We start from the raw sequence: 24,359 nt of genomic DNA, 5'->3' as shown, positions 1-24,359 counted from the left end.
TATCGTTGAATTGATCACATTTGTAGTTTAAGAAGAAGGAAATGATTAAGATATAGACTCTATCTTCTTATATATAGACTCTATCTATCATCTTAGGCCTTAATATGCCTCACTACTCAGTTCTAGGCAAAGCACTTCTTGGCTTTCATCCTATGCCTACTTTCAAATTGCCATGGATGACGGATTTGGAATCCTCACAAAGGAAATGTCATCCCCTTTTGAGTTTAGGCTTTGGCCTATCAAAGTGACTATGCAAAGTATTCTAATACTTTCAAAGTCTCTTTATTTCCTTCAACATAGGTCTTGTCCTTTATGAAAGACCGCCACACTTTCATGATTATTTCATTATATTAATATCACTTTAAATGACACTCAATATCATCATGGGCCTCTTGAAATTTATAAATATATCACTTCGAAGAAAGCATATAAACGATTTTGCAACATTATTATCACTATATGATAATACATCCAGTCGGTATGTAGAAGTTTACATACCAGCCCATGAACACATTTGAATATGTCAATGACTAGTTGGAAAGGTCATACCATTTCACTGTCAAAAGCAGCTTTTCAAATGGCATGCTTTTTCCTTGAATCTCACATTGCAGATTCAATTTTCAATTCCACCACATTACAAAACCATCCATTTGTTAAATAGCTGCATCTTTCTACAACTTAACCGCCACATGGTTCTATATGACTCAAAATCCTTGACTCAAATATAATGGATATAAATATTTATTATTGATCTTTGAAATTAAGAAATTTATCCATAAGACATATCACATAAGTCATGCAATTCATGCTTTCAAGATAAACACATATAGACGTAAGCATGCATATACATACCAGTGATCCAAATCACCCAAACAAATTGCTCAAGTCTTTTCATCAAGTGATGCATTGCCCAGAAAGTTATAATTTTAAATTTCATCTTTTCAAAAAGAAACAAGCGGTTGATTGACATCGCTCCACATGGATAATACCACAACATCATCCAACCCAATCATCAAGACTAAATCAGAGATTGAAGTCTTAATTGCATCAATTCTAGGCTTCACATCAAATATAACACACATGTTGCCCAAGACTTTTAAAGCCACAGCTTTAAACTCTCAATATGAGAATTGTGAACATTCATATTTTTTATTGTTCCATAGAGATAAAAACTTCTATCTTTAGATTGTTGGAGCAATATTAGAAAATATGAAAAATAACACAAGAATTCCAATAATAATAATTATAAAGGAAATTCACAACATCAATAATATATATGAGGTTAATATAAACAACTAGAGAAAAAGTTAGAAAAACTGACAAACTTGGAGATTGAGGCTTGCATAAATGCAATGTCATAAAGATAGAATTACGTCCCTACTCTTGTGCTTGTAGTTTAATAGCCGTCCATCTCTCAGGATTCAACAATCTATAATCCGAAGTCAAAGCACTTCAATCTTCGGACTCTGGCTAACTTTATATATTCCGTACTCTCAAGACACGACTCGGAATTTGACGCACGAATCATTTGAGAAACAAAGTGGGGAAACCCTATTTCTCAAGAGTAAAAATTAACTCTAATTTTCTATATTAAATACCAATGTTAACATGGGTTTATATAGAATCCAACTTCTACTTATTAAAGAGATGTAACTTTTCATTTATATGTGTACATCACTTATAAAGGTAATATCACATAAACAACATAACCTTTCTAAGAAATTGGTTAACCCTATTTTTCATTCAATTATTAAAATTATATATTACAATATTTCATATTATAATATATAATTTCCAACATGGGTTGGGGTGGGTGAAGGTTGATTTGGGGAGAGAGAAGGGAGGGGTTGAAGAGGGATGAGTGGGAGGGATCGGGGAAGAGAAGGGGGATGAGAAGAGAATTGTTTTTTTTTTTTTAGTACCCATGTGGGCCTATATTGACACGTGGCATCCAATCATTGTCCACATGGGCGTCACATCATCAGTTAACAGAGCATTATTTGACGGAAAACTTAACAGATGTATGAGAGTGTTCCAGAATTATGACTTTAGGTATCATACTGGGACGAAAAAAATTTCATGTACCAAATGTTGAAAATCAAGAAACTTCAGGGTAGTAAACTGAGATTAACCCATGACTTTAAGTAATATGAGCAAGAGGTTTCCTAGTCTATTTGGACTTAATATAAGGATGTATAGATGCATAAGGATTCCTGATAGACTTATGATGTGCATATCCTATTACGTTATGTACGTTATATAAGTATGAGTCGTTGACTCCCTTGTTGGTACTACGAGCATTAAACATAGTACTCTCATTCAGTAATAGGATATGCTGATCATGATTAGTACGTAAATTACCAATTGTGCAACTTAGATCTGTACACATCTCAATTTTTTCACATAAATAATGTACATATTTTTACGTAAACGTAGCTAGTAACTAATGTGTGTAAGATTCATCAACAACAAAAAGAAAATGTCTTTGAAACCCAGCGATCCAGGTTAGTACGTAAATTACCAATTATGCAACTTCGATCTGTACACATCTCAATTTTTTCAAATAAATAATGCACATATTTGTAGGATTTATCTGTTATATGTGCAGCATATTAAATACAAAGCAGAAGTTATTTTTCTTGTTAGCCGATATGTGCATCGATCGAACTACATTATTTCAAGATAATCACTACTCCCTACTCGTTATTATGCCAATCCCATAGGATCAAATACACACTAGTTTTTTTTATTATCATTATTTTTTTTTTTAATTTTGAATTAGCTAGAAATTATAAGTCTTCTTTGAATATACTAGCTACGTTAAAGGTGCAGTGTCTCTTTGTCTCCTTTATTTATTCCATATGGATCAAATAAACGTTAATTGCTTCTTCTTTGTTTTTATTTAAGTGGTTGCTTTCTCTTTTGGTAGGGGGTGAAAACGCATAGAGCCAGCCATGCCATTTTCAAGAGGTGGTGGTTTAGTTGTGGGCGTGTCCTAACTGATTAGTACTAATGTTTTACCAGGGTCCATGTATGTATACGAGAGAGAGAGAGAGGAGGAGGGGGGGGGGGGGGACAAAAGAAGCTTCTGGTGTATACTTCGTAAGCAACAGGAAAAAAGACCCAAAGTTGTCAAATGAGTAACATGCAGAATTCAAAGTACATATGTTGGACAAGTACTGCAAATGATTTGCATTTGCATGATGGAAGGATATGCCTTGAATAACAGCTTCTTCAAATCATAATCATATGCTGATCATGATTCCTTATAAATTACAAAAATATTATTACTGCATGCAAACTGCTGAAATTATATAAAAAGAAAAACGTAATTAATCAATATAGCTTCATATATAGCCATGATCATCATCAGCAGCTTTTGATGCAATGAGAGTACCCTTTAACTTTGCCCACATAAAGATAGAAGCTTCCTCGATATGTGCACGCGTGGGAGTGCGTTGTATTCTTCCTTGCTTTTAGGCTTTATCATCTTTTTCTCCATCTCTCCCTCTCCCTTCAATTGTGTCTATGCTGAGATTAGAGGTAAAGGTGGCAAATCAATCTATTAGATTGTTAATAGGTACTCGTTAAAATTTGTTTAATTTGATATCGTCATAATATATAGGTTACGATTTGTAGTGATGATTATGGTGTAAGATGAAATTAAACTAAATGAATCTTAATGAGTACCCATTAACAACCCAATAAATTAATTTGTCACTTCTAATAAGAGGGGAACTTTCCTGCCAACTTGCAGTGGCTAGATTTTTCTCTGCAACCAATAAAGCCAATTGTGGCACCACTTTCTTTTTCCACACACGAAAGAGAACGCCCTCTCACTCTGCATGGATCTAATCTATTTACTTTGCCCTTAATGGGATCACCTGTTAGAGGCAGTTAGATACACACATGACCTCTATCTTACTATAATAATAATAGTAATTGGAATCCATGCATGATTGCATGTGGCCCTATAACCTAGTGAATAAGGTGTTGGGTTTCCAACCATGCATTATGGGTCTCTAGATTATTGTAATAATTTTGAATCCTCCCTCCCCTTAATAATAATAAAATTTAAAAAGAAAAAGAAAAGAATCCATGCATGATTATCAAAAAAATCAAATTAAGTGCACCAATCATGAGACTTTTTTTTTTCTTTTTTTTTTCAATAAAACTTAAACACACAATACTGACATACTTGCTAACACATTTATATTATAGATGTGAGCTTTATGATTACATGTAGGACTCAAATATATCAAACAGTTGCATCAACAAGTCTTTCAGTTTGTATGTATTGCGAAATAAAAGTCAATTACTATATATGTCACCTAAGTAAGTAGTTGTGTTAAAAATTGTTTAGTAAAGTGGATAAAGTCAAGTACATACTTATTGTTGGGTAAAGAAAAAAATTGATGAAAGGTACACTTGTTGTCGGCCTCCTTGTATGACACCCAAGGAATGTGAAGGACTAAAGAGTGAAAAAGGAGCTTGAAAGATATTTAGATATATACTATTGGTCGGGTTCTTGTAGGGAATTCTTTCTCATCTTTAAAAAGGAGCACGTCCTCCCTTAAGATCTTCCTATGCCAAATGAGTATTGTATTGTTCCTTAATAATTGTATAATCAATTTGTTTTCTTTACTGTGCTCTATGCATGTGTTCGTTAGCGCGCTTATACAATTTTGTACTTTATTGGGAAATATGTTTTGTTAAATTCTTAGTTATTATCCCAAAAGGTTTTGTCTTCAACAAGAAGATTAACTAACATAAAAAAGCAGCATCATTGCTACTTGCTAGTCTTCATATATGATATAACAATAGAATTAATCTAATAAACATGGGATCACATTGACCACATACTATTACCATACCTGCAACTCAAAAAATGAAAAGGAGAGAGAGAGAGAGAGAGAGAGAGAGAGAGAGAGAGGGGGGGGGGGACATAAAAACCCTTCAAGTGCATGGCCTTACCCTAATGTATTATGGAATTCAAACGCTTGTAAAAACCAAAGTATCATCCAACCGTAAGATGACCTAAGCTATAACGTTCTTAAGACTAAACGTTAATTGGGAACTAGAAGTTGCAGTTCAGTTTCTTTTAATTAAAGAATGCATGCTGAAACCTTTAAATAAAATATCTTGATTAATACCTACGAGAGACATCAAAGTTTGCATGCTGTATATCAGACTTGAAAAGTACAATCGAAGTTGTATTACTTGCAAGTAAGGAACAATATATTACTTTGCTTTCTCAATCATACTTAATAAACAAAGAAAATATACCTGAAGGTTTTTATTGTTAAAAAAAGTTATTATTCATAACTAGTATTCAGGAATTAATGTTGCACATTGCCACTCATATATAGTACTTATTCATGTCAAGATCAAATTTACCATGACATCCATGGAAATGTGGAAATTAGGTATCAAGCTACAAATGTGCTGATAAATTTAACAGTGTAACTTTATAGGTTTGCCATGCATGGCATTTATCATACTTTAATTTAGTAGAAACCTAATATGACGTAATAACCAGCATGAACATCCCGACAAGAAAAAAACAAAATAAAAAGAAAACCTTCATGTCGTGCATGGACCAAAACCCTAGATCGATCTCATCCTTCAAATCTTAATATTGATTTTGGGCTCACCCGAAAGGTGAATTTCTTCCTTGTCGAATACCACTGTTAATCATGGGGTTCATCCTGTCCGAGCCTAGTGGTGCTCTCCGTGGCGAAGGCCTTTCGAGTTTATTTGCTGAATCAAACTTCTTGTCATCTCCTTGTAACATTGGCTTGGATTCGTAAATGTCTGAAATAGAATCGATCTCTGAGCCTCTCTCGATAGATGGCGGAGCAATTTGAATTGAATCTGATGATTTGAAAGGATCATCCTGAGGTCCAAGACATGACGCGGCTGTTCCCAAGTCTTGAAGCCGGAGATCGTCAGACCAAAGCAAAGGGCTCTTGCCGCTACCACTATAAGGGCTAGGCCTTTTCTTTGATCCCAAGCAAATGTTGTTATCGTTAGTCGGCATGAAACTGTGATCAAGAGGTGGCCTGTCCAAGTTTTGTTGAAGATCGAGGTGGTCTCCTCCATATATGTTAAGGTCTTGAAAAGATGGAAAGTTGAGAGAAGAATTGAAATCTTTCAACGCTCCCATGTCAGTAGGGTTGACACCTTGGTTTCCAATATTACCCTTGTAACTTCCTGCAGCAGCAGCTGCCATACTGTTCTCACCAGCAAGTGTTTGGCAGGCTTTCTCTAATATGCTTTGCATGTACTTTCCCTGAGCCTCGATTCTCAACTGAAGGTGTTTCTGGACCTTTTATATATATAGTACAACATATTATAATCAGGATCAAGGTCATCCATGCATGAAATATATGTACAGAACCTTAATTACTTTTGAATTTTGATCACTGATATATTTAGGTACCAATGCATGAGTTGAAATATACCTCCAATTGTTCATGCAGTCTTCTCTGCACCTCCATTTGCATCCTGATCTCATCAACCATGTTGCAATTAATACCGTTAGATACAGTTTTTCACATACATTCCACAAGAAAATGCAAAATCCCCAGCCCTCAACAAGGCATATGAAAGGATATACCTAGCCAACCGAGTTTTAAAATTAATAATAAATAATTTCTTTGCATAATTGATAAAAAGGTTATACATACTTTCTTCAAGATATTAAAATTCCTAAACGAAAAAAAAAATAAGAGAAAGAAAAAGAATAGAGAATATATATACATACTCATTCATACTGCGGCCTATTATGGCAGAAGAAGATGCACTATTTCGTTGGAGATCCAGTGGAGATGCTGCCACGAAAATCAATGAATAGAAATCAGATATGCCACATGAAAACTAAAATTTGTTAATGAAAACAGTCGAAATTTTATACATGTATATATATATATATATATGTACTGTAAGGAACCCTAGAAAGGAGTCATATATACTCATACCATGATCCTTGATTGAGTGGTCATTGAATTCCTTGTGAGGTTGCTTTCCAAGCCTAAATTTCTTTACAAGTAGGAAACAAAAGAAATTAATGAGAAGAATGGAAAAGAGAGAAAAAGAAATATCAATAGCCGACCGAAAAAGTTTGAAAAAAACATTATGTGTGTATGAAAATTAAACCTGGAGGTGGCTCTTGAGGTGATAAAGTGTAAGACCCTTCACACCCATAACCCTCATGATAGTTTTAGGTGTAGCCTCTGAAAAATTAAGAGGGAAATCAATGAGCTTATGTGCATAATATGCATGAAAGTTTCATATATGATGAAGCTTGAAATGGTGGTATTACTGTCTGGTCCTCCAAGCTGAGTGACAGCATCGACAAAGCGTTCATGGAGCTCGACAGTCCATCGGAGACGAGGCTTAGGGTCAGTGGTGAGGACAAGGCCAGAGTCCCCTTGGACACACATGGGTCTGTCATGGGAAGTCATAGTTGATGGCTTCTTGTGGTGTTGGTGTTGGTGTTGGAACATTATTCTCTCTCTCTCTCTCTCTCTCTCTCTCTCTCTCTCTCTCTCTCTCTCTCTCTCTCTCTCTCTCTCTCTCTCTCTCTCTCTCACTCAGAGTTGGGGGCTCTGGGAATACCGAGAGATTCAAGAACAAATGCGATGCAAATAGGGAAGAATAGGGTGCGGTTTTGAAGAAGAGGAGGTGGGCTGCCTTTGGTTTCTCTCTCAAGTACTAGAAAGCATGGGAGACAAGCTAACCTTGTATAAAAGAAAATTGTTTATCATTTAAAAATAAAAATAAAAAAAATTAAAGCACACCCTAATTTGTGCTGCTGGCCTGCCTTTGCCAAAATATTCTCTCTCTCTCTCTCTCTCTCTCTCTCTCTCTCTCTCTCTCTCTCTCTCTCTCTCTACACCAATTTTACGCTAATTATACTTATGCCAGAATGTTGATTATATATATTATAATGTAATTAGATAGTATTAATTTGAGTGGTTTTTTTCTAGTGGCGTTTCTTTAATTAGTTTGTTATTTCCAAAAGAGGAAGAGATCTTTGTAGTGTTATATATTCTGTTAGCATGTGAAAGCTTTTTTTTTTTTTTTTTTTGGCATTAAGATATGAATGAGACCCCTCATGGCAATGACAATGGGCAGTATATGTTGTATTTTATTTCCCCCTTCTTTTTCTGAACCATGTATACATATAACACTGCATATACATACACACACACACACACACACACATATATCCCCTCTTCTCTCCCTCATTATATATATAAACCTTCACCATAGTTTTTAGTATACTTACATTGAACCAATTATAAACCTATATATCCAACATCATATGGTGTTTAGAACACAACGACATCCTTTATGTCATTACCAACAAAAAGGTTTCAAGTATCATTATTACCATTTTTTCGTGTTTGTATTAATTAATGTAAGATTCATTTGCCATCAACCCCATTAGTTTTCAAGTTTTCTCCCCCTTTATTCGTGCTGCTAGCTAGATTTGGTTCAATGAGTGTTTAGCAGTAAATTTGTCTTCATTTAACTAAAAATTAGTATTTATCTTATGTCAGCCGATTTTAATTACGCTTTCTTCTTGGAAGATTCCGACTCTGTCATTATTGAATGGTTAGGCATTGCATCAAGCTTTTGGGACTATATGTGATTACAAGAACTTGGTTATCAGAAAGATAATCGAAACGGAAATATAGATATGACCCATTAGATCTTATCCTAAAGTTAAATTGTTACTACTCTTAATGTGCATGGTTGTTTAAAATAATCTTTATGCGTAGGTTTTCATATCAATCGTATTTTCATACAAACATTTCATCACATAATACTCCATGAAGTATAAAATGCGGCGTAGGACATGTTTTCAACGTCATATATCCAAAAATATTGTTTGCAAAACCCTCATCAAAGACGTCTCAAGATTAAATGTGAAGATAAACTATCAAATTAATATGTTGTATATATTTATAAGATTAAAGATCAATGAATCTGAATGCTCGAATTAATTATATATGGAGGAGAAAGCACTAAAAAACAAGAAAATAAGGAACCAAACTTTAGGGTTTGTGGTTGGTAATATATGAGGACGTGAGCATCAATGCATAAAGGGTGGTGTAATGTGGAGCTTTTGATGACATGAGGAGTAGGGGACCTTGGCCTTACTTCTTCTAAAGCTTAATTTGCTGGGCCTCAATCCCTTATCTCACTTTCCTGGAACTAAAGACTGCTCAGCTGCCATGCAATATATTTCTACTCCAATCCAAACAACAACAAACAAAACAACTCAAGTAAGAATATATTCCTACTCCAATCCACAACAACAAACAAAACAACTCAATATTTAGGTCAAACCTAATAAGCTACCACAATGCCCCACTCACTCTATATACTAAAGGATGCAAATTAGGATGCGTATATATGAACAACGTGAAGAAAAACGCAAAATGGAGAACAAAATAAAAATCCCTCTCTCTCTCTCTCTCTCTCCCTCTCTGTCTCTCTCTCTCTCATGCAAAATGTTAAATATCTACACAAGTCATTATATATATATATATATTTGCTAATTACTATTAGTACTTCACCCAAAAAATGGGGGATCAAACTGGAGTTTTTAAGTATAAGGGCGAACGCTTTTAATTATTTGAACTGAAGTACATACTAGCATATTTAATAATACTATTCAGTCACGAGCTATCTTTTTCAACTTTATCAATTCAAATGGCAATTTTTTATTTATTGCAAGTAGATTATAAGATGCACCTGACAAATAAAACATTATCACATCAATTAGAGTCTAAAAAATTTGAAATACTAAAACACAACTACGGTTTTTAACAAACTTTCTTACGTACATTTTCGTCTATAACCATAATTGTACCGGTGACTCTATAGTATTTGCCTAAATCTCAATTGAGAATAAATGCTTTCTTCTTTAACAATCAAAGGAAGATTCTTCTCCTAAAAATCTAGAACTTCATGAGTTACACAAAGCTCAATATTTTAAGATATAGAACACTTTATGACCGTCCCATCTTTGTTTACATATATGATTTGGCCCCATATTAGTAAAAGATGTTGACCAGGTTCTGCCTGATTGTTCAAATCAAACCTACGCATTCATGTCAGGTAGGAAATCAAACATTGCAGCATAGATTGATTTTTGAGTTCCTTAGATTTGACCCTCCCTCCCCCACCACCCTTTGCATGTAAACGAAATTGCTTTATAATTTTGGCACCCTCCTCTATCCAAAAATGTGTGAGAGAAACAAAGCATTTCTATTTAGAATTAGAGATTATTCTTCTTTAAATTAAACCACTAATTATAATATAATTCAAGCAAAGTAATGATTTAACTTTTAGTTGATAATAATAATGGTTTTAATTCAAAGCTAAAAACCAGTGGAAAAGTTGGTTGGCTTAGTGTTATGGGTATGTTTGCTTGAATTTCAAGCATCCTTTCCTTTTTATGTGATCTATAGAGAATTATTCGATAAAATGAATATATTCCTTAGAAGGTGAATGTGAATTTGTGGGACCCTACTTTATTGTACAATTTGAATACTTTACAAAGCTTCCCGCTTTTCTATCGAGTGCCCAAGGAGGATTGGATTGCTGGACACAGCATGCATGCATGATGCATCTGCATGCATCAACCATGCATCAACCATGCATCTGCATGCATCAATCATGCATGGTTTCGTTGTAGCAAGTATGTTTGATTTCGTGTTAATTAAAGTTTTGACGGATAGATACATATCTATGTGGAATTACTTGGAAATGTTCATGGAGCATGAGAATTTTAAGTTTTATTTAAGGGAAAAATGTACATGACACAAGAAAATTAAGACATAATGGCTATAAATTAGGGATCACGTGATGAGCTATATTTTATAGGGAACTTTAACGAAAAGCACCCGGTACTGTTCACTTTAACGAAAAACCACATTTTTACACTAAAAAGTCAATCCTGGTACTATTCACTTTACCCTTTATTTTGTCCTTATCATTAAAACTTAAAGTTTTCAAGCCCTTTTCATTAGTTTTCCTTATTTTATATAGGATAACCAACACATGAACGGACACGACACTGTGTCTAATGATTTGATATATGTATCCTATTTTCTTTTGTATGTAAAACAGTGTCTCTTAACTAGCATATTATATATTCTATCACTGGACGACGGTGGTTGTTGCTCATCCCTCACCTTTTTTATTTTTCAAATAAATTATTTGGCAAGACAGGGAATAGATGAGATGAAATTGTATTAGTGAAAGAGAGAGCGGTTTTATTTTATTTTATTTATTTACACTTGTAAGGAATTTAGAGCTATTTATATAAGATCAAGCTTATTCTTTATCAAACTTTTTTCTTATTCGCGCACCGGAAGCTTAATTTTTCGCCAACTCCGGCAGCCCACCCCATACTTGTATTGAATTTCATGGATTGGTTTGGTCCCGTCATTTCTCACCAATTTCAACTGAAAACCACCACTATTGCAGTGATAGCGGCGATCCCATATTTGTGAATGATTATTATGCTCCAATGACTATTGTTGTGATATTTTTGCCTATATTATATTTTATTGTACATATTTTTTTTAATAATGAGATAAGACATAAAAGACTTAAGCTTAACACCTCAACATCTCAAGACTCGCGCCTCGTTTTGTGAGACAAAAACCCTCGACTTACACTTTTGTCTCTGAAAACATTGGTAGCATCTCGATCAATGAGTAAGTGAATGATGAAATGATGAACTGATGATGATGTTTTTCTTTCTGTAGTTCTTTTTTCTTAATTTTTTGCTGGCAGAGAGATAATGGTTGAGATGATCATGATATGAGAAAACAGGTTTGATCTTGAAAGCATATATAACATATATAGGGAATATATGACATTCAATTGTCACGTCACTTTCACATCTTTTTCATAAGGGACCTCTCATAACTATTTTGATTTTAATTTTCAATTTTTGTTGTCATTTTTTATTTATTTAGAAAACTGAAAACTCGTTTACAACAACGGAGCCAGCTAATGGATGCTCTAGGCTCTAGCATACCCTAAATTTTAAAAGAAGAAAATTTTTGGTGTTAAAATAAGCATGTTGTGGAAAACTTAAGCCTAATATATATTCACAAATTAAACAGAAAATTGGCCTACCCCCAACTTCTAAATCTCACTTCATACTAAAGAAAATAAATTAGCCCACCCATAAATAAGTTTTTAGCTCCGTCCTTACTCGTTTAGTGACTACTTTTTAGAATGTGAATTGTATATGGAATTTGATGGGCTTTCCTTTCAAATCTAAATGTACTCAATATAGACTTCTATTTTTTTTAGTACATCAATATTTCTACATTGGGGGGAGGGAGAGTTCAGCTAAGCCACACAATGGGCAACCTAATTTGGTATCCATCAACAAGATTCGAACCTAAGATCTCTCACTTCCAAGTGAAAAGGAATACCATCATACAGTAATAATGTGTGGCAAAGAAAAAAAATATAGACTTTTAAGGAGTCAACAAAAGTTACCATGTATTAAATAAAGACTTTTTATAACTTATAAAACGTCAATGAAAATATTGTGGTATTCAATTATGGTTTTTTATGAGTCTACAAAAAACCAAGTGTATTCAAAATTTCATTTATTGTATAAGATCTTAAAATGCCATGGATTTTGAGTGCTTTTATAGTAAGTTTTTTGTCATAGCAAACCTAACCTCCCCTCCCCCCCCCCCCCCCCCCCCCCCGATTTTGATGGATTTCATTTTTCTCAATTCTTTGATGATGTACTCCACCCCCACCTTAATGCCATATCATTATCATGTCACCACCACCATCTTACCATGACCATCTCCTTCATCCCCACCACTATCATTGTCACCGTTGCCGCCGCACTGTCATTGCCATGAGCGTCATCTCCACCATTACTATGAACCATCACTGACACCCTATCATCATGATCGCTACCTCTATCATCGTAACCACCCCATCACCACCAGCCTCATCCCTACTCCTCTATCGCCCCAACACAACAATCACCACGTCTCCTTTCGCGGCACCTTGCCAACAATCACCACGTGACATTTTCACCACCTTCGTTGCTACCACCACCTCCTAGGATCACTTTGTGATGGTCATGATCAGATAATTTTAATAATGAAAAGTTAAAAATAATAATGCTTACAAATAAATTGGTCATAAAAAATCCATGAGAATCCACATAATTTTAAAAAATTATGCGCATTGAAATCTCTAGAATTATACAAAAGGCTATCATTTTACTCTTGCTTTTCTAAAAAGTATATCATTAGAATATGGAATTTTATGGTATTTATAATAGTAAAAGTCTACTAAATTCTGTCTTTCACTTTAAAAACTCAACAAAAGTTCATATAAGTATAAATACATTACACCCTTTAGAACTGAAAATAAAATAATTATCAAATGACCCCTAAATAATTATATACTTATCAATCCAGAACACAGAGGCAAGCTGCTGACCTACTATTATACTTCATTAGTAAGTTAGGAGAAAATGGGGGAAAAGGAAAAAAAAAAAGCAAGCAAATAATGTGGTAAAGTTTAACCCAATGTAATATGAGACTTTCTTCACAGCCCGAGCCTGGCTAGTAGATAATGTGGTAAAATTCGGAGGCTCCAATTTTGTAACTCTGCCACTACTTGGGACTTGCCTAATCTGATTTTGTAATTTGGCCAATGATCATTTCGGACTTTCCCCTAAGTCTTTACTCGATGTGAAGAAATGTTCCACAAGTGTGCTTTACTTCACTCAAAATGCGTTTTGCATGTGTCGAGTTTGAAATTCCACTACGTAAGGAGGCGTACAAGAATATGAAAAAATGTACGACGTACGCCAAAAAGCTAATAAACTTTACAAGACTTTATAAGGGGTTTGGTTAGTCCCCTCACTAACTGCTTTTGAAGTGGAACCTCAATCTCATCTACTAGTTTACTTTGTCAAAAGAAGACCCAAACTCGAACCTCATAAAACGATGGTCGGTTAGATACCTAGAAACTTTGCTAGAATTTCAATTGGTACCAAAAATTCAGGTGAAGAAAAAAAAAGAAACAAACATAATTGAAAACTTGAAACATCAAAACTGAAAATTTATTCATGTTCTAACAAAATTACATTGGAAATTAAAACGTACTTCTCTACTACAACGATGACTTTCATTTTGTGTTCTAAGCGAAATTACATCAAACTGAACACTTATTATCTAGTACAACACATTTTCGAAGTAACAAAGGTTGCATCAAGTTCCAACTTGTGTTTTAAGCTTGGCAACGATCCAGCTAGAAACCAGGCACATCAGTTACTGCTCATATTCCCCATGCACACGTATTTAACCTGCGATGCAGCATTGAGAATTGCCTTAATATTACATAGATTATCGTTCGTAGGGGAGTATTGTATGTAGTGCCTAATTATCCCGTCTATAAGATAGGTGCGAACTGACATTTTGCAACATTTGAACCTACTGATGCATCGGGACATTTTGACATGTTTTGTTAACTATAATCAAAGGGGTATATTCAGTAAACTTACTTCCAAATATTCATCCATCCCATACTTGGAACCTTCTCGTCCAAGACCAGATTGTTTGACACCTCCAAAGGGAGCCACCTTCATTGATACAGATAATCTCATAAATACAGCAATAATTAGAAAAGAAAATGCTGGTGGATGTAGGTTTGGGACCCACCTCTGTCGAAACTAGGCCTTCATTGACACCAACAAGTCCATATTCAAGTGCTTCAGAGACACGCCACGAACGTTGAATGCTATTTGTAAATATGTAAGCAGCTAACCCTGTAAATGTATGCCAGAGAATGTGTACATGAGCAGCAGGATAGAAATTTGAATGAAAAAGTTCACCAGGTTCTCTAGGGACTAATGGAGGATGAGGTATCAAAGTATGAAAAGGAAGCTCGAAAAAAGAACCTGCGTTGGTGTCATTAGCGATGCGGATAGCCTCCTCCTCAGTTTTGAAACGCAAAAGGGGTGCCACAGGCCCAAATACTTCCTCTCTGAACCAAGATAAAATGTTCTGAGCGCATATAATCAACTAAATAACAGAAGCCAATAGTTTCTGAGCACAACTACATAAAAAATTTCAGACCCCATAGCAAGCTTGCGATCATCTTACCAGAGTAACCAGTGTTAAGCTTCACTAGTTTAAATAAAAAATCCTAATAATTTGATAATGGAATTCAAATACTGTTAATATATCATATACCATTTTTCCAAGTATTTACCTTGATATTAGCATATCACTCTTGACATCTCTGAGAACTGTAGGCTCATAAAAAGTCATTCCAAGGCTATGCCTCTTGGCTCCAAGAACAACTTGTGCTCCCTTCAAAAGATTAATCGTCAAAGAATTCAAGTCATTACTGTTTCAATGAAAAGTTTCATTTGTTTTATGTCCTTAAGTAGTTGAATAAGAGAGACAACGCAAAAAAACAGTGGGATAGCAACATAACAGTAAAGAGGAAGATAAATGGCAGTCAACGTTTCATCCAACTGATCTTAGTTCCAACCAACTTGAATACTGCAACAAGGTCACATTTACATTTGTTCTCCAAGGTCAAGCTTAATATTCTTATGGCGCTAAAATGTAGAAAACTAACCTTTGATAAAGCATCTTGAACAAATGATTCGACCTGTAATGTGAATTTCCAAAGTGATATACAGAAATGCATAAGATTGAAGGGAAGATGTCATACATCAATACTAATGGAATACTAATTTGAAAAAGAAAAGCAAACCTTTTGTACTGCTGCTTCATTTATTAAAGGGCCCTGCAAAGAAACAAAAACAATAGGTTAAACCATGGTTACATAGTGGTGATTCCAAGCATAAGCCCTGGAAACCAAAAAGGCGATCACGATAGATGCATGAGTGACTACCTGGACCACACCTTCACTGAAGCCATCCCCAACTTGCAGATTCTGGACAGCTTTCACAAAAGCATCCATAAATTTCTCATAGATACCTGAACAGATAAAAAACTTAGTTACAAATGAGCACCATACATTTTGAGTCGAGTCCTAAATTGCACGAAAAGCTCAGTAAGGAAGAACCAAAATCAGAACATAAACTTCAGTCCAAATCTGGATTTGTTCAGACAGGAACGAGAGCTTTAAGTATTAAAATAAGAATCAACAGATCTAACTTCACAACCACCCACTTTAGTGTGCATAAAAAATCTTGTTTTTTAGAAGAAAGAAAGAGCATACTAAATCCAAAAGAAGCCCAAACCCTCGCGGGGCATAATGATTCTTTACCGCAATACTTGAAAATAATAAGGATACAAGAGTTTAAAACTCCAAAATAAAATGGTGTTGAAATGACTAGGGAGTAGGGAGCACGTATTGTAACAACGACTTTCAAGAATTAGCAGACCTCACTATCACAAATCTTATACATGCCATTTGAAAGGAGCTGGTGCTTAATGGACACCTGAATTTCCAATGTGTATGGAAGCATACATCAATGATTAGTCTCAGAATCTATACATGAGGGAGCATTCACTCAACTAGAAAGTAATACAAACTGAATAGCAACGTGATTTCAAAATGCATAAAGTTTGTAACTTATTAGTCAAGTGTGTTCCCATCCTTACCTTCCTGTACGATAATCCTGTTTGCACAAACACATGTCTGTCCACTATTACGGAACTTTGCTGCAAGCTGCAAAAAAAAAAGCAAAAAAAAAAAAAAAAAAAAAAAAAAAGCGTGATTAATGGTTCTGCTGATGAATGTAAAAAGAAAGTACTTTCAAACAAACAAACAAATGTACAAGGTACCAACAACACAAACAGAATATTTTTGTGGCTAACTTCGGGAACCTGAAATGAGAACACATTTCCTGCTACAGAGCTAAAAAACTTGAAACTACAACATTCACCAGACTTTCTATTCAAGAAAACATTACTGTGCACGATTGATGCTCTAATTCTTCGGAATCAATAACCAAATAGAAACCAGACTATCAGATTGGATGCATATATTATTTCCGTATCAAGTTATTGAACGGAGACACAATTAAAATAGGTGCAACAGTCAATAAATCAGCACATATATAATATGAAAACAACACAGTTACAATGCATTTAGACAGTTTTACTCACAGTTCCTTTTACTGCTACATCCAGGTCGGCATCATCAAAGACTATGCAAGGTGCATTGCCACCAAGTTCAAGAGATACCTAAAGTAATCAAGAAACAAAAACAATTAACCACATGATGATTCCTCAACTGCACGGACCATCAACTTCTTTCCAAAACTCTATATCCAATAGACTATATCTTTACCTTTTTAACAGTCCCAGCTGCACCGGCCATCAACTTCTTTCCAACTGCTGTTGAGCCTGTGAAAGTGATCTTTCTTACCTGAATAAGTTGTATAATGCAAGAATGGTTAGTGTTTTATATTTCTATAGCCATATACCTTCACAGGAAAATTGCATTATTGTATTACATGTGAAAGGACCGGCTTATGTATAAACTATATACCTGTGGACTTGCAAGTAAAGCATCCCCAATTTCAGAAGCATTCCCCATAACCACATTCACCACACCCTATATCACCAAGGGTAAACACCATTAGAAACACAAAAAAAAAAAGGTCGTACCCAGTGCACAAGGCTCCCGCTTTACGCAGGGTCTGGGAGAGGTGAATGTCGGCTAGCCTTACCCCCATTTATGGAGAGGCATTAAAATTCAATTAGGATGACTGATGACTGTATCAAAGTTTGGGAAACCAAATGTTCTTTATACAAGATGTAAAGTCAACAAGGAACTACAACACATGTTTCATGGAACATGGTATCATGCATCAAGACTTTTCTTTCTAAAAATTTTCAATATTCAACACTGAGAGTGAGAAGTAGAATCCTAAAAGCCAATCAATGGTTCAATTGAATCTGCAAACGGATATTTGGTCTACTATTCTTTTCTTTGGAAGAGTGAAGATGGAAACACATTTTGTGGTCATGACAGGAATAGTCTTTACCAAAATCAAATCAAATCAAATCAAACCAGACATTCATAAAACTATAATTATCAAAACATAAACACTAAGCACTAACCAAGAAATTAAGACACATTTCCAGCACTTAACAACAATACAAATGACAATCTATATTACATGGCAAGCTTGAGGGTAAGAAATATTAACCAGAATGAGTATTAAAACAGATTCTGGGTAAGGAACATTACCTGCAACTCCAAGGCCAAAAGAAAACATCATACACTATCCTTAATACTAAGTGTAAATGTGTGTGGATGTGTGTGCATGTAAGAAACATACCGGTGGTATTCCAGCCTGAAGGGCGAGCTCAGCTGCTGCTAAAGCTGTGAGGGGAGTATATTCAGATGGTTTTATGACTACTGTGCAGCCACATGCAAGAGCAGGACCAACCTTAAACAAGTGAGGAGTAGAATATGAGATTTTTTGAATGCTAGTCATGCACTAAAAAAGATTGGAATGCTTGAAGTCTGCACAATTCAAAAATACTAAAAATACCTTGCGGGTAATCATAGCCAATGGGAAGTTCCAGGGACTAACTGCACCAACAACACCTACAGGCTGCAAATTAAAATTTAATAAGAGATCAACGAATAAAAACAAAAGTAAATCCAGCCCCCTGCCTTCCACCCAAAAAGAAGGCTAAACAACCCCTGTTTGTCTATTTTATGCTAACGTGTAATAGCAATCTTTAAAACTGAAGTTGGGAACTGGATGGGTTTGAAGAGTTTTTGTTGATGTACTTGTATGTTTGAACAGCAAGTTTAACATAAACAGAAATGTACCTCTTGTGTCTTTCTTTTTCTATTTAATTTTTCAGCAAACCACTAAGATATTCATTTCGATTAATTATACAGGACATCAAAACACAGTGATGAGCTAGTTCTCATTTGGAGTAATTATATAGGACATCAGAACACAATGATTCATAATAAATCACCTGCTTCAGAACAAACAACCGTCGATCAGCAAGAGTAGCAGGAATTATATCACCATATACACGTTTTGCCTCCTCAGCATAGAACTCAATAAACGCAGCCCCGTAGTTCACCTGTAATATCCAATTTGTATTACATGTCGATGATGATGAACGAAAGTACAAGCAGAGCTTGCTTAAATTCCTTAAACAAAAATCTGAAATAAGATACCTCACCAATCGCTTCTTTTAGAGGTTTCCCTTGCTCCAAGGTAATGAGTTGTCCAAGCTCTTCTTTGTGGGATATTATCAGATCATACCTTGAAGGATGGGGAGGAAAATGAAATACAAGATTCAGGATCAATGCAAGTTCTACAACAAACAGATATAGAATCACAGAACAGCAAATATACCATTTCCTTAGATATTTGCTCCTTTCAGAAGCAGTGAGGTTGCTCCAAGCTACACTCAGAAAGTTTAGATATTTAAATCAGTAAAAGAAATTTTTACAACCTCAAGTTATGTTAAATATGACGCCTTCTATATTTATGGTGAACACATAAGCATCATTAGCTCAGTTATAGAAAGTATGCTAAATGCCGAAGACAGATTTCTTCAAGAGTCTGATGCAATCACAAATTCACATATGGATCAGTTCCCATACAACTAAATGCACCATAGGCTGAAGATATTGCATCATTTGTCTCCTTTTGACCCATGCATGGAACAGTTGTTATAACTTCGCCGGTTGCTGGGTTGTGAACCTGCATAATAGGATATAGATGCAATATTTGAAACATTCAGAACCAGGTAACATTTATTAAGTTAATGTAAAGATCATCCAAAGGCATAGGCACCAGGGCAAACAAAGAGATTTTTTGTACATACCTTTATAGTGTTCCCATCGTATGCATCAGACCATCTCCCCCCAATAAGGCCCTGGCTACGTAATAGACCAGCACCATTAAGCTGAGAAACGAAGCTTTTTGCGTCCATGCTAATCTGATAACAAAATCCCACATTAAAACTTTGATATATAATTATGCACACAAAAAAAAAAAAAAAACCAACTTCAAGGTGGAAAATTCTAAAAATAAATTGTATAAAGTGAAATCTGATCATGCTACAATTTCTTGAATATAAAGAAGAACAATCCAAACATAAAGAACAATCCAAACATAATCAAACAGTACTACTAGAGTAGGAAGAAACATATAATAATTTCATGTATACTAAAAACAAGAAAAAGATTAAATATTTCTATAGGAGAACTACTAAAACACTTTGATATCCTCCTGCATGTCTGAGAGCACATTGAAAATGCAAGGGACATAAGCATAGTATATCAGCATTTTGTGGTTCCAATATAAATTTGAAAGCTCCTTCAACACCCCAAATCCTTAGCAATATCCACTTTTCAATCTAACCCATTGTCACACAGACCAATTTCGACCATAAAACAAAGCAATCAAATGGGGATACAGAAAAAAGCAGAAACTTTAAATTAAAAAAAACCCAGAAATTTACCTAAAGAATATTTCTCATAGAACATTGAGGCAATTGCCAACCTGATCATCCTCAATCAAATTGATATTCAATATCCAACAAAACCCAACTCAAATCTAATCAAACCCAACGTATACACATGCTTGATCATACTATACAAGCATAGAGAGAGAGAGAGAGAGAGAGAGAGAGAGAGAGAGAGAGAGAGTCACTAACAGTGCTGCTTGCTCACAGTTCAGAGTGTGAGGGTGTTGCAGCTGCTGGGCAATATAAATACAGAGAGAGAGAGAGAGAGAGAGAGAGAGAGAAATGACAAACAGGTGGTGGGTTACCTGGCGAGAGAGGGGAGTTGGGGCGTGCATGTAAGGCAAATGTGAGAGGAGCTTAAAGGATCGACCTGCCATGGATGACGCTCTGAAGGTCATGTCTGATTCAAATTTCTGTCCTTTTACTCCTTTTCTGCTGCTTCTAGCTCTCGTGTTTTTTCGATTGTTGCAACTCACTGCTCTCACTGAAACTCGCGCTGCCTTCGTGACTGCAATTTTGACAATTGGGGCGGTCTCCCTGAAGAGGATTTTGTTTTGGAGTGTCAGCATTTCGGGGTGTTTGGCTACGAGCTTATTCATTTTCTGGATTGAGGTTTGATTCTTGATCACTATTGTGCCTCATTTGGTAAATCTTAGGACATCTCCAAACGAAGGAGGGTCAGCGAGTTCGTTTTAACCCTCTAACCCTTCAAGAAATTAATATTTTTATGAACAGTGCAAGATCATATTTCTTACCATCTCCAACTGAGAGGCCAGAGAGCCATAGGCCAAACATTTGCACATTTAGATGTTACTATCCTACTATCAAGGGGATTAGCTACCAAGAGTATCTATCCATCAGTAGATCATTTAGATTCAACATCAACTATGCTCCAACCTCGTATTGTCGGTCAAGAACATTATGAAACTGTGCAAAGGGTTAAATAAACTATACATAACATATTATAACACAAGAGATTTTTTTAGTATATTCAAAAAATTTAGCGCTAATATATTATAAGAAATATCGTAAATTTTTTTATAAGGGTTATTATACAAAATGGTCCCTGAGATTTGCATGATCAATAGAAATGGTCCTTCAGATTCTCCATCATCCATGATTTTGGTCCTTCCGTTAAAAACTCTTTGGGCAATTTTCAAAGCTTAGTAACTCAATCGATTCTTAACCAAATTCGACCCATAATATATCAAAATGAAGATAAGAAAGTGTAGAACAAGATTATACCTATTTGGAAACCCAATGATTGCCGAAGATGGCCAGAAAATAGCCTGAAAGGTGACTGGTCAGCGGGAAAACTGGAAAACTCGTCAGAAACTGGGTAAACTATAAACGTTCATAACTTCTTCAATACTCAACAAAATTGAGTGATTCAAAAAATGAAAATCACACTTCTCGACGAGACGAAGAGAATGATATCTTTTTTTACTACTAACTCGCCGTGGTTTGGCCAAAAAACTGCTCGAAAGTGGCTAACTCAAAATGGTTAGCCACTTTCGAGCCGTTGTCCGACCAAACCACGGCGAGTTAGCCTTCGAAAAAGGTACCATTCTTTTCGTCTCGTCAAGAAGTATGATTTTCATTTTTGAATAACTCGATTTCGTTGAGTATTGAAGAAGTTATGAACATTTAAAGTTTACCCAGTTTTAGGCGAGTTTTCCAATTTTCCCACGGATCAGTCACCTTTCAGGCTCTTTTCCGGCCATATTCGGCAATCATTGGGCTTCCAAATAGGTATAATCTTGTTCTACACTTTCTTATCTTCATTTTGATATATTATGGGTTGAATTTGGTTAAGAATTGATTGAGTTACGAAACTTTGAAAATTGCCCAAAGAGTTTTTAACAGAATGACCAAAATCACGGATGGTGGAGAATCTGAAAGACCATTTCTATTGATTTTAAATCTCATGGACCATTTCTATTGATCATGCAAATCTCATGGACCATTTTGTATAATAACACTTTTTATAATGATGAGCAATCATGTTTGATCAGCCTTGTCAATATTAAGTGGTTGCCAATTCAAGTATTCAAGCATTACCTAAATTTCTGGTAGGCTTAGAGACTCATCCAGTGCTTATGTGTTGGGGCTAGGTTTACGAGTTCCTTCATTAGTTTCATGTTGGCATGCTGATCATCAGCTGCACCAATCCATGCATGCAGCAATGATCCACCATTAAGAATTGAACTTGATCACGAAAACTGGATTGGAACATGAAGACTGGTATTTTTGTAGATTTAAAAAATTATAGTATTGAATAGTAAATGAAAGATTGTAGTATAAGAAAAAGAAATTGTCCAATAAGAACATAAAAAGACTTAAATAATATAACTCTAGTCGCTATTTGAAGAAAAAAAAAACATTTTGGGATGGCGGCAGTCTCTCTTTGGTCTCCTTTTTCTTTTCCATTTCGTGTTGCTTTTCTGGTTATGATCGCTCTCTCGTTGCGGCAAGAAGAGTCTTCGTAATTGTGGTCGTTTTCTCGCTTTATTGAGAATAGCCTCTGTGGCGTCTATGATTTATGGGTCACACTCAGATCTTGAACAACGACTTTTGTTTAGAACTATGGTTGGTTTTTTGTTTTGGTTTGTCAACATGACAAATGAATATGACGAGGATGCTCGATGTTTGTTGGAGGTTTTCATAGCGGTGCTTCTTTCTCGTGATGTGGTTACAGTGCTCTATAACTTGCAAGGTTGTTTATCTTTCGTGTTTGTTAGTTGAGGAATTGTATTGTATTCACGACGAATTTATAATTGTGAATTTGTGTGATGTTCTTTTGGCCTGTGTGACCTTTTGGTTACGTTTGGTATGCATATCTTATGTACATTTTTATTGCCTAAAAAATTTCTATTCAAAGATTAAGGTTACAATAAAGGGATTGACCACAATACATATATATATTTAATACAATCATCATTTGATGTTTATATAAATAATTCAATCATTATTTCAACGTCGAGACAATAATTGTACTATAAAATATAAAACAAAATTGTCTGACTCCGATCTGCCCTTTATTATATCACCAGTTTACAAAAACATAAATAATAAATTGAGCAAAAAAAGACTATATATTCTCACCAAACTATTGATATTATATATTATATGATCTATAGCCTATGGGTTAAGCTTCTACTTATTTGTTAAATATTTTTTTGATGAAAATTGTCACCCAAAACTCCTTCCACATACTCTTTCTTTAACGTCACAAGAATTAAAAAAAAAAAAAAGACGTAAAACAAGATAAAAATGCCCAAACTCCAATCATCTTCATTACTTGTTCTCCAGTTTCTTTGTAGGGACCATTTTTATCTTTTTACCTGTTACCATATATGTTTGTAAAAAATTCGATACTTAACTGTACACTAATAGTGTAACTATCTTATCATTTGCAACAACAAAGTACATAAATATTTCAGTTGTAGATGGTGTTTTAACACAATAACAAAAAATAATCATGTTTATGCATTCTAGTGCAGATTCTATCCTTGTTGATTCTACTTTCCTTAATAATTAAGAATGACAATGTGGCTGAGTAGGGACCGGGAAGTGCCCTTATTCCTCTTACTCCGGTTATGTTCTGCCCCCATAACTATGTATTTTAATCGTGGATTCTCCACCCATGCCTTTGCAAAGGATAGTACCTCTAAACTTGCACTTGTCAACCCACATATTATGAAACTACGAGTTGGTGGTCCAATGGTAAATGGTGAATTGCGAGACTTCATTCAAATTAAAACTTGATGGTCTTGGGTTTGAAACCCGCTGTTGGTGTGGAAGCCATACTTGTGGCCATAGGCGGTTGAAATGTCTCAGTGA

General features: G+C 35.1%; 2 protein-coding genes across 3 annotated transcripts; both read right to left on the bottom strand.

Moving 5' to 3' along the window:
* Nucleotides 1-5,331: 5,331 nt before the first annotated feature.
* On the bottom strand, nt 5,332-7,711 carry LOC126586615 (myb family transcription factor IPN2-like). 2 transcript variants are annotated; one of them, XM_050251521.1, is made up of 7 exons: nt 7,594-7,711; nt 7,325-7,541; nt 7,159-7,235; nt 6,981-7,041; nt 6,767-6,833; nt 6,465-6,507; nt 5,332-6,328 (listed from the first exon to the last, which is right to left on the bottom strand). In XM_050251521.1, the coding sequence occupies exons 2-7, from the start codon at nt 7,506-7,508 to the stop codon at nt 5,651-5,653; spliced, it is 1,110 nt and encodes a 369-aa protein (XP_050107478.1). In that variant the 5' UTR covers nt 7,509-7,541; nt 7,594-7,711; the 3' UTR covers nt 5,332-5,650. The 2 variants fall into 2 exon arrangements, with proteins under 2 accessions (XP_050107478.1, XP_050107477.1); XM_050251520.1 differs by having other exon boundaries at nt 7,325-7,709.
* Nucleotides 7,712-14,110: 6,399 nt separating this feature from the next.
* LOC126586614 (succinate-semialdehyde dehydrogenase, mitochondrial-like) lies at nt 14,111-21,113 on the bottom strand. The gene is made up of 20 exons (XM_050251518.1): nt 20,822-21,113; nt 19,872-19,985; nt 19,648-19,747; nt 19,397-19,445; nt 19,216-19,303; nt 19,008-19,118; nt 18,566-18,628; nt 18,350-18,460; nt 17,554-17,619; nt 17,353-17,430; nt 17,169-17,246; nt 16,662-16,728; nt 15,946-16,031; nt 15,805-15,837; nt 15,667-15,699; nt 15,292-15,392; nt 14,978-15,063; nt 14,739-14,845; nt 14,582-14,659; nt 14,111-14,383 (listed from the first exon to the last, which is right to left on the bottom strand). Exons 1-20 carry the CDS (start codon nt 21,083-21,085, stop codon nt 14,345-14,347), a joined length of 1,752 nt encoding a protein of 583 aa, XP_050107475.1. The 5' UTR covers nt 21,086-21,113; the 3' UTR covers nt 14,111-14,344.
* Nucleotides 21,114-24,359: the final 3,246 nt, after the last annotated feature.

This window comes from Malus sylvestris, chromosome 10 (assembly GCF_916048215.2).
Source record: "Malus sylvestris chromosome 10, drMalSylv7.2, whole genome shotgun sequence".
In the NCBI taxonomy this organism is placed as follows: domain Eukaryota; kingdom Viridiplantae; phylum Streptophyta; class Magnoliopsida; order Rosales; family Rosaceae; genus Malus; species Malus sylvestris.
The sequence above is the reverse complement of the archived record's forward strand: the minus strand, read 5'-3'. Positions and strand labels throughout refer to the sequence as shown.

What these genes read in the sequence shown, in the direction of transcription:
- LOC126586614 (XM_050251518.1), bottom strand. Translation starts at nt 21,085, where the DNA reads ATGCTGACACTCCAAAACAAAATCCTCTTCAGGGAGACCGCCCCAATT. An exon ending in CAACTCCCCTCTCTCGCCAG is followed by an intron (nt 19,986 to 20,821) that starts GTAACCCACCAC and finishes TTTTGTTATCAG; the next exon opens with ATTAGCATGGACGCAAAAAG. An exon ending in GGATGGATGAATATTTGGAA is followed by an intron (nt 14,384 to 14,581) that starts GTAAGTTTACTG and finishes GCTGCATCGCAG; the next exon opens with GTTAAATACGTGTGCATGGG.
- LOC126586615 (XM_050251521.1), bottom strand. Translation starts at nt 7,508, where the DNA reads ATGTTCCAACACCAACACCAACACCACAAGAAGCCATCAACTATGACT. An exon ending in CCACTCAATCAAGGATCATG is followed by an intron (nt 6,834 to 6,980) that starts GTATGAGTATAT and finishes TTTTCGTGGCAG; the next exon opens with CATCTCCACTGGATCTCCAA. An exon ending in GACTGCATGAACAATTGGAG is followed by an intron (nt 6,329 to 6,464) that starts GTATATTTCAAC and finishes TATATATAAAAG; the next exon opens with GTCCAGAAACACCTTCAGTT.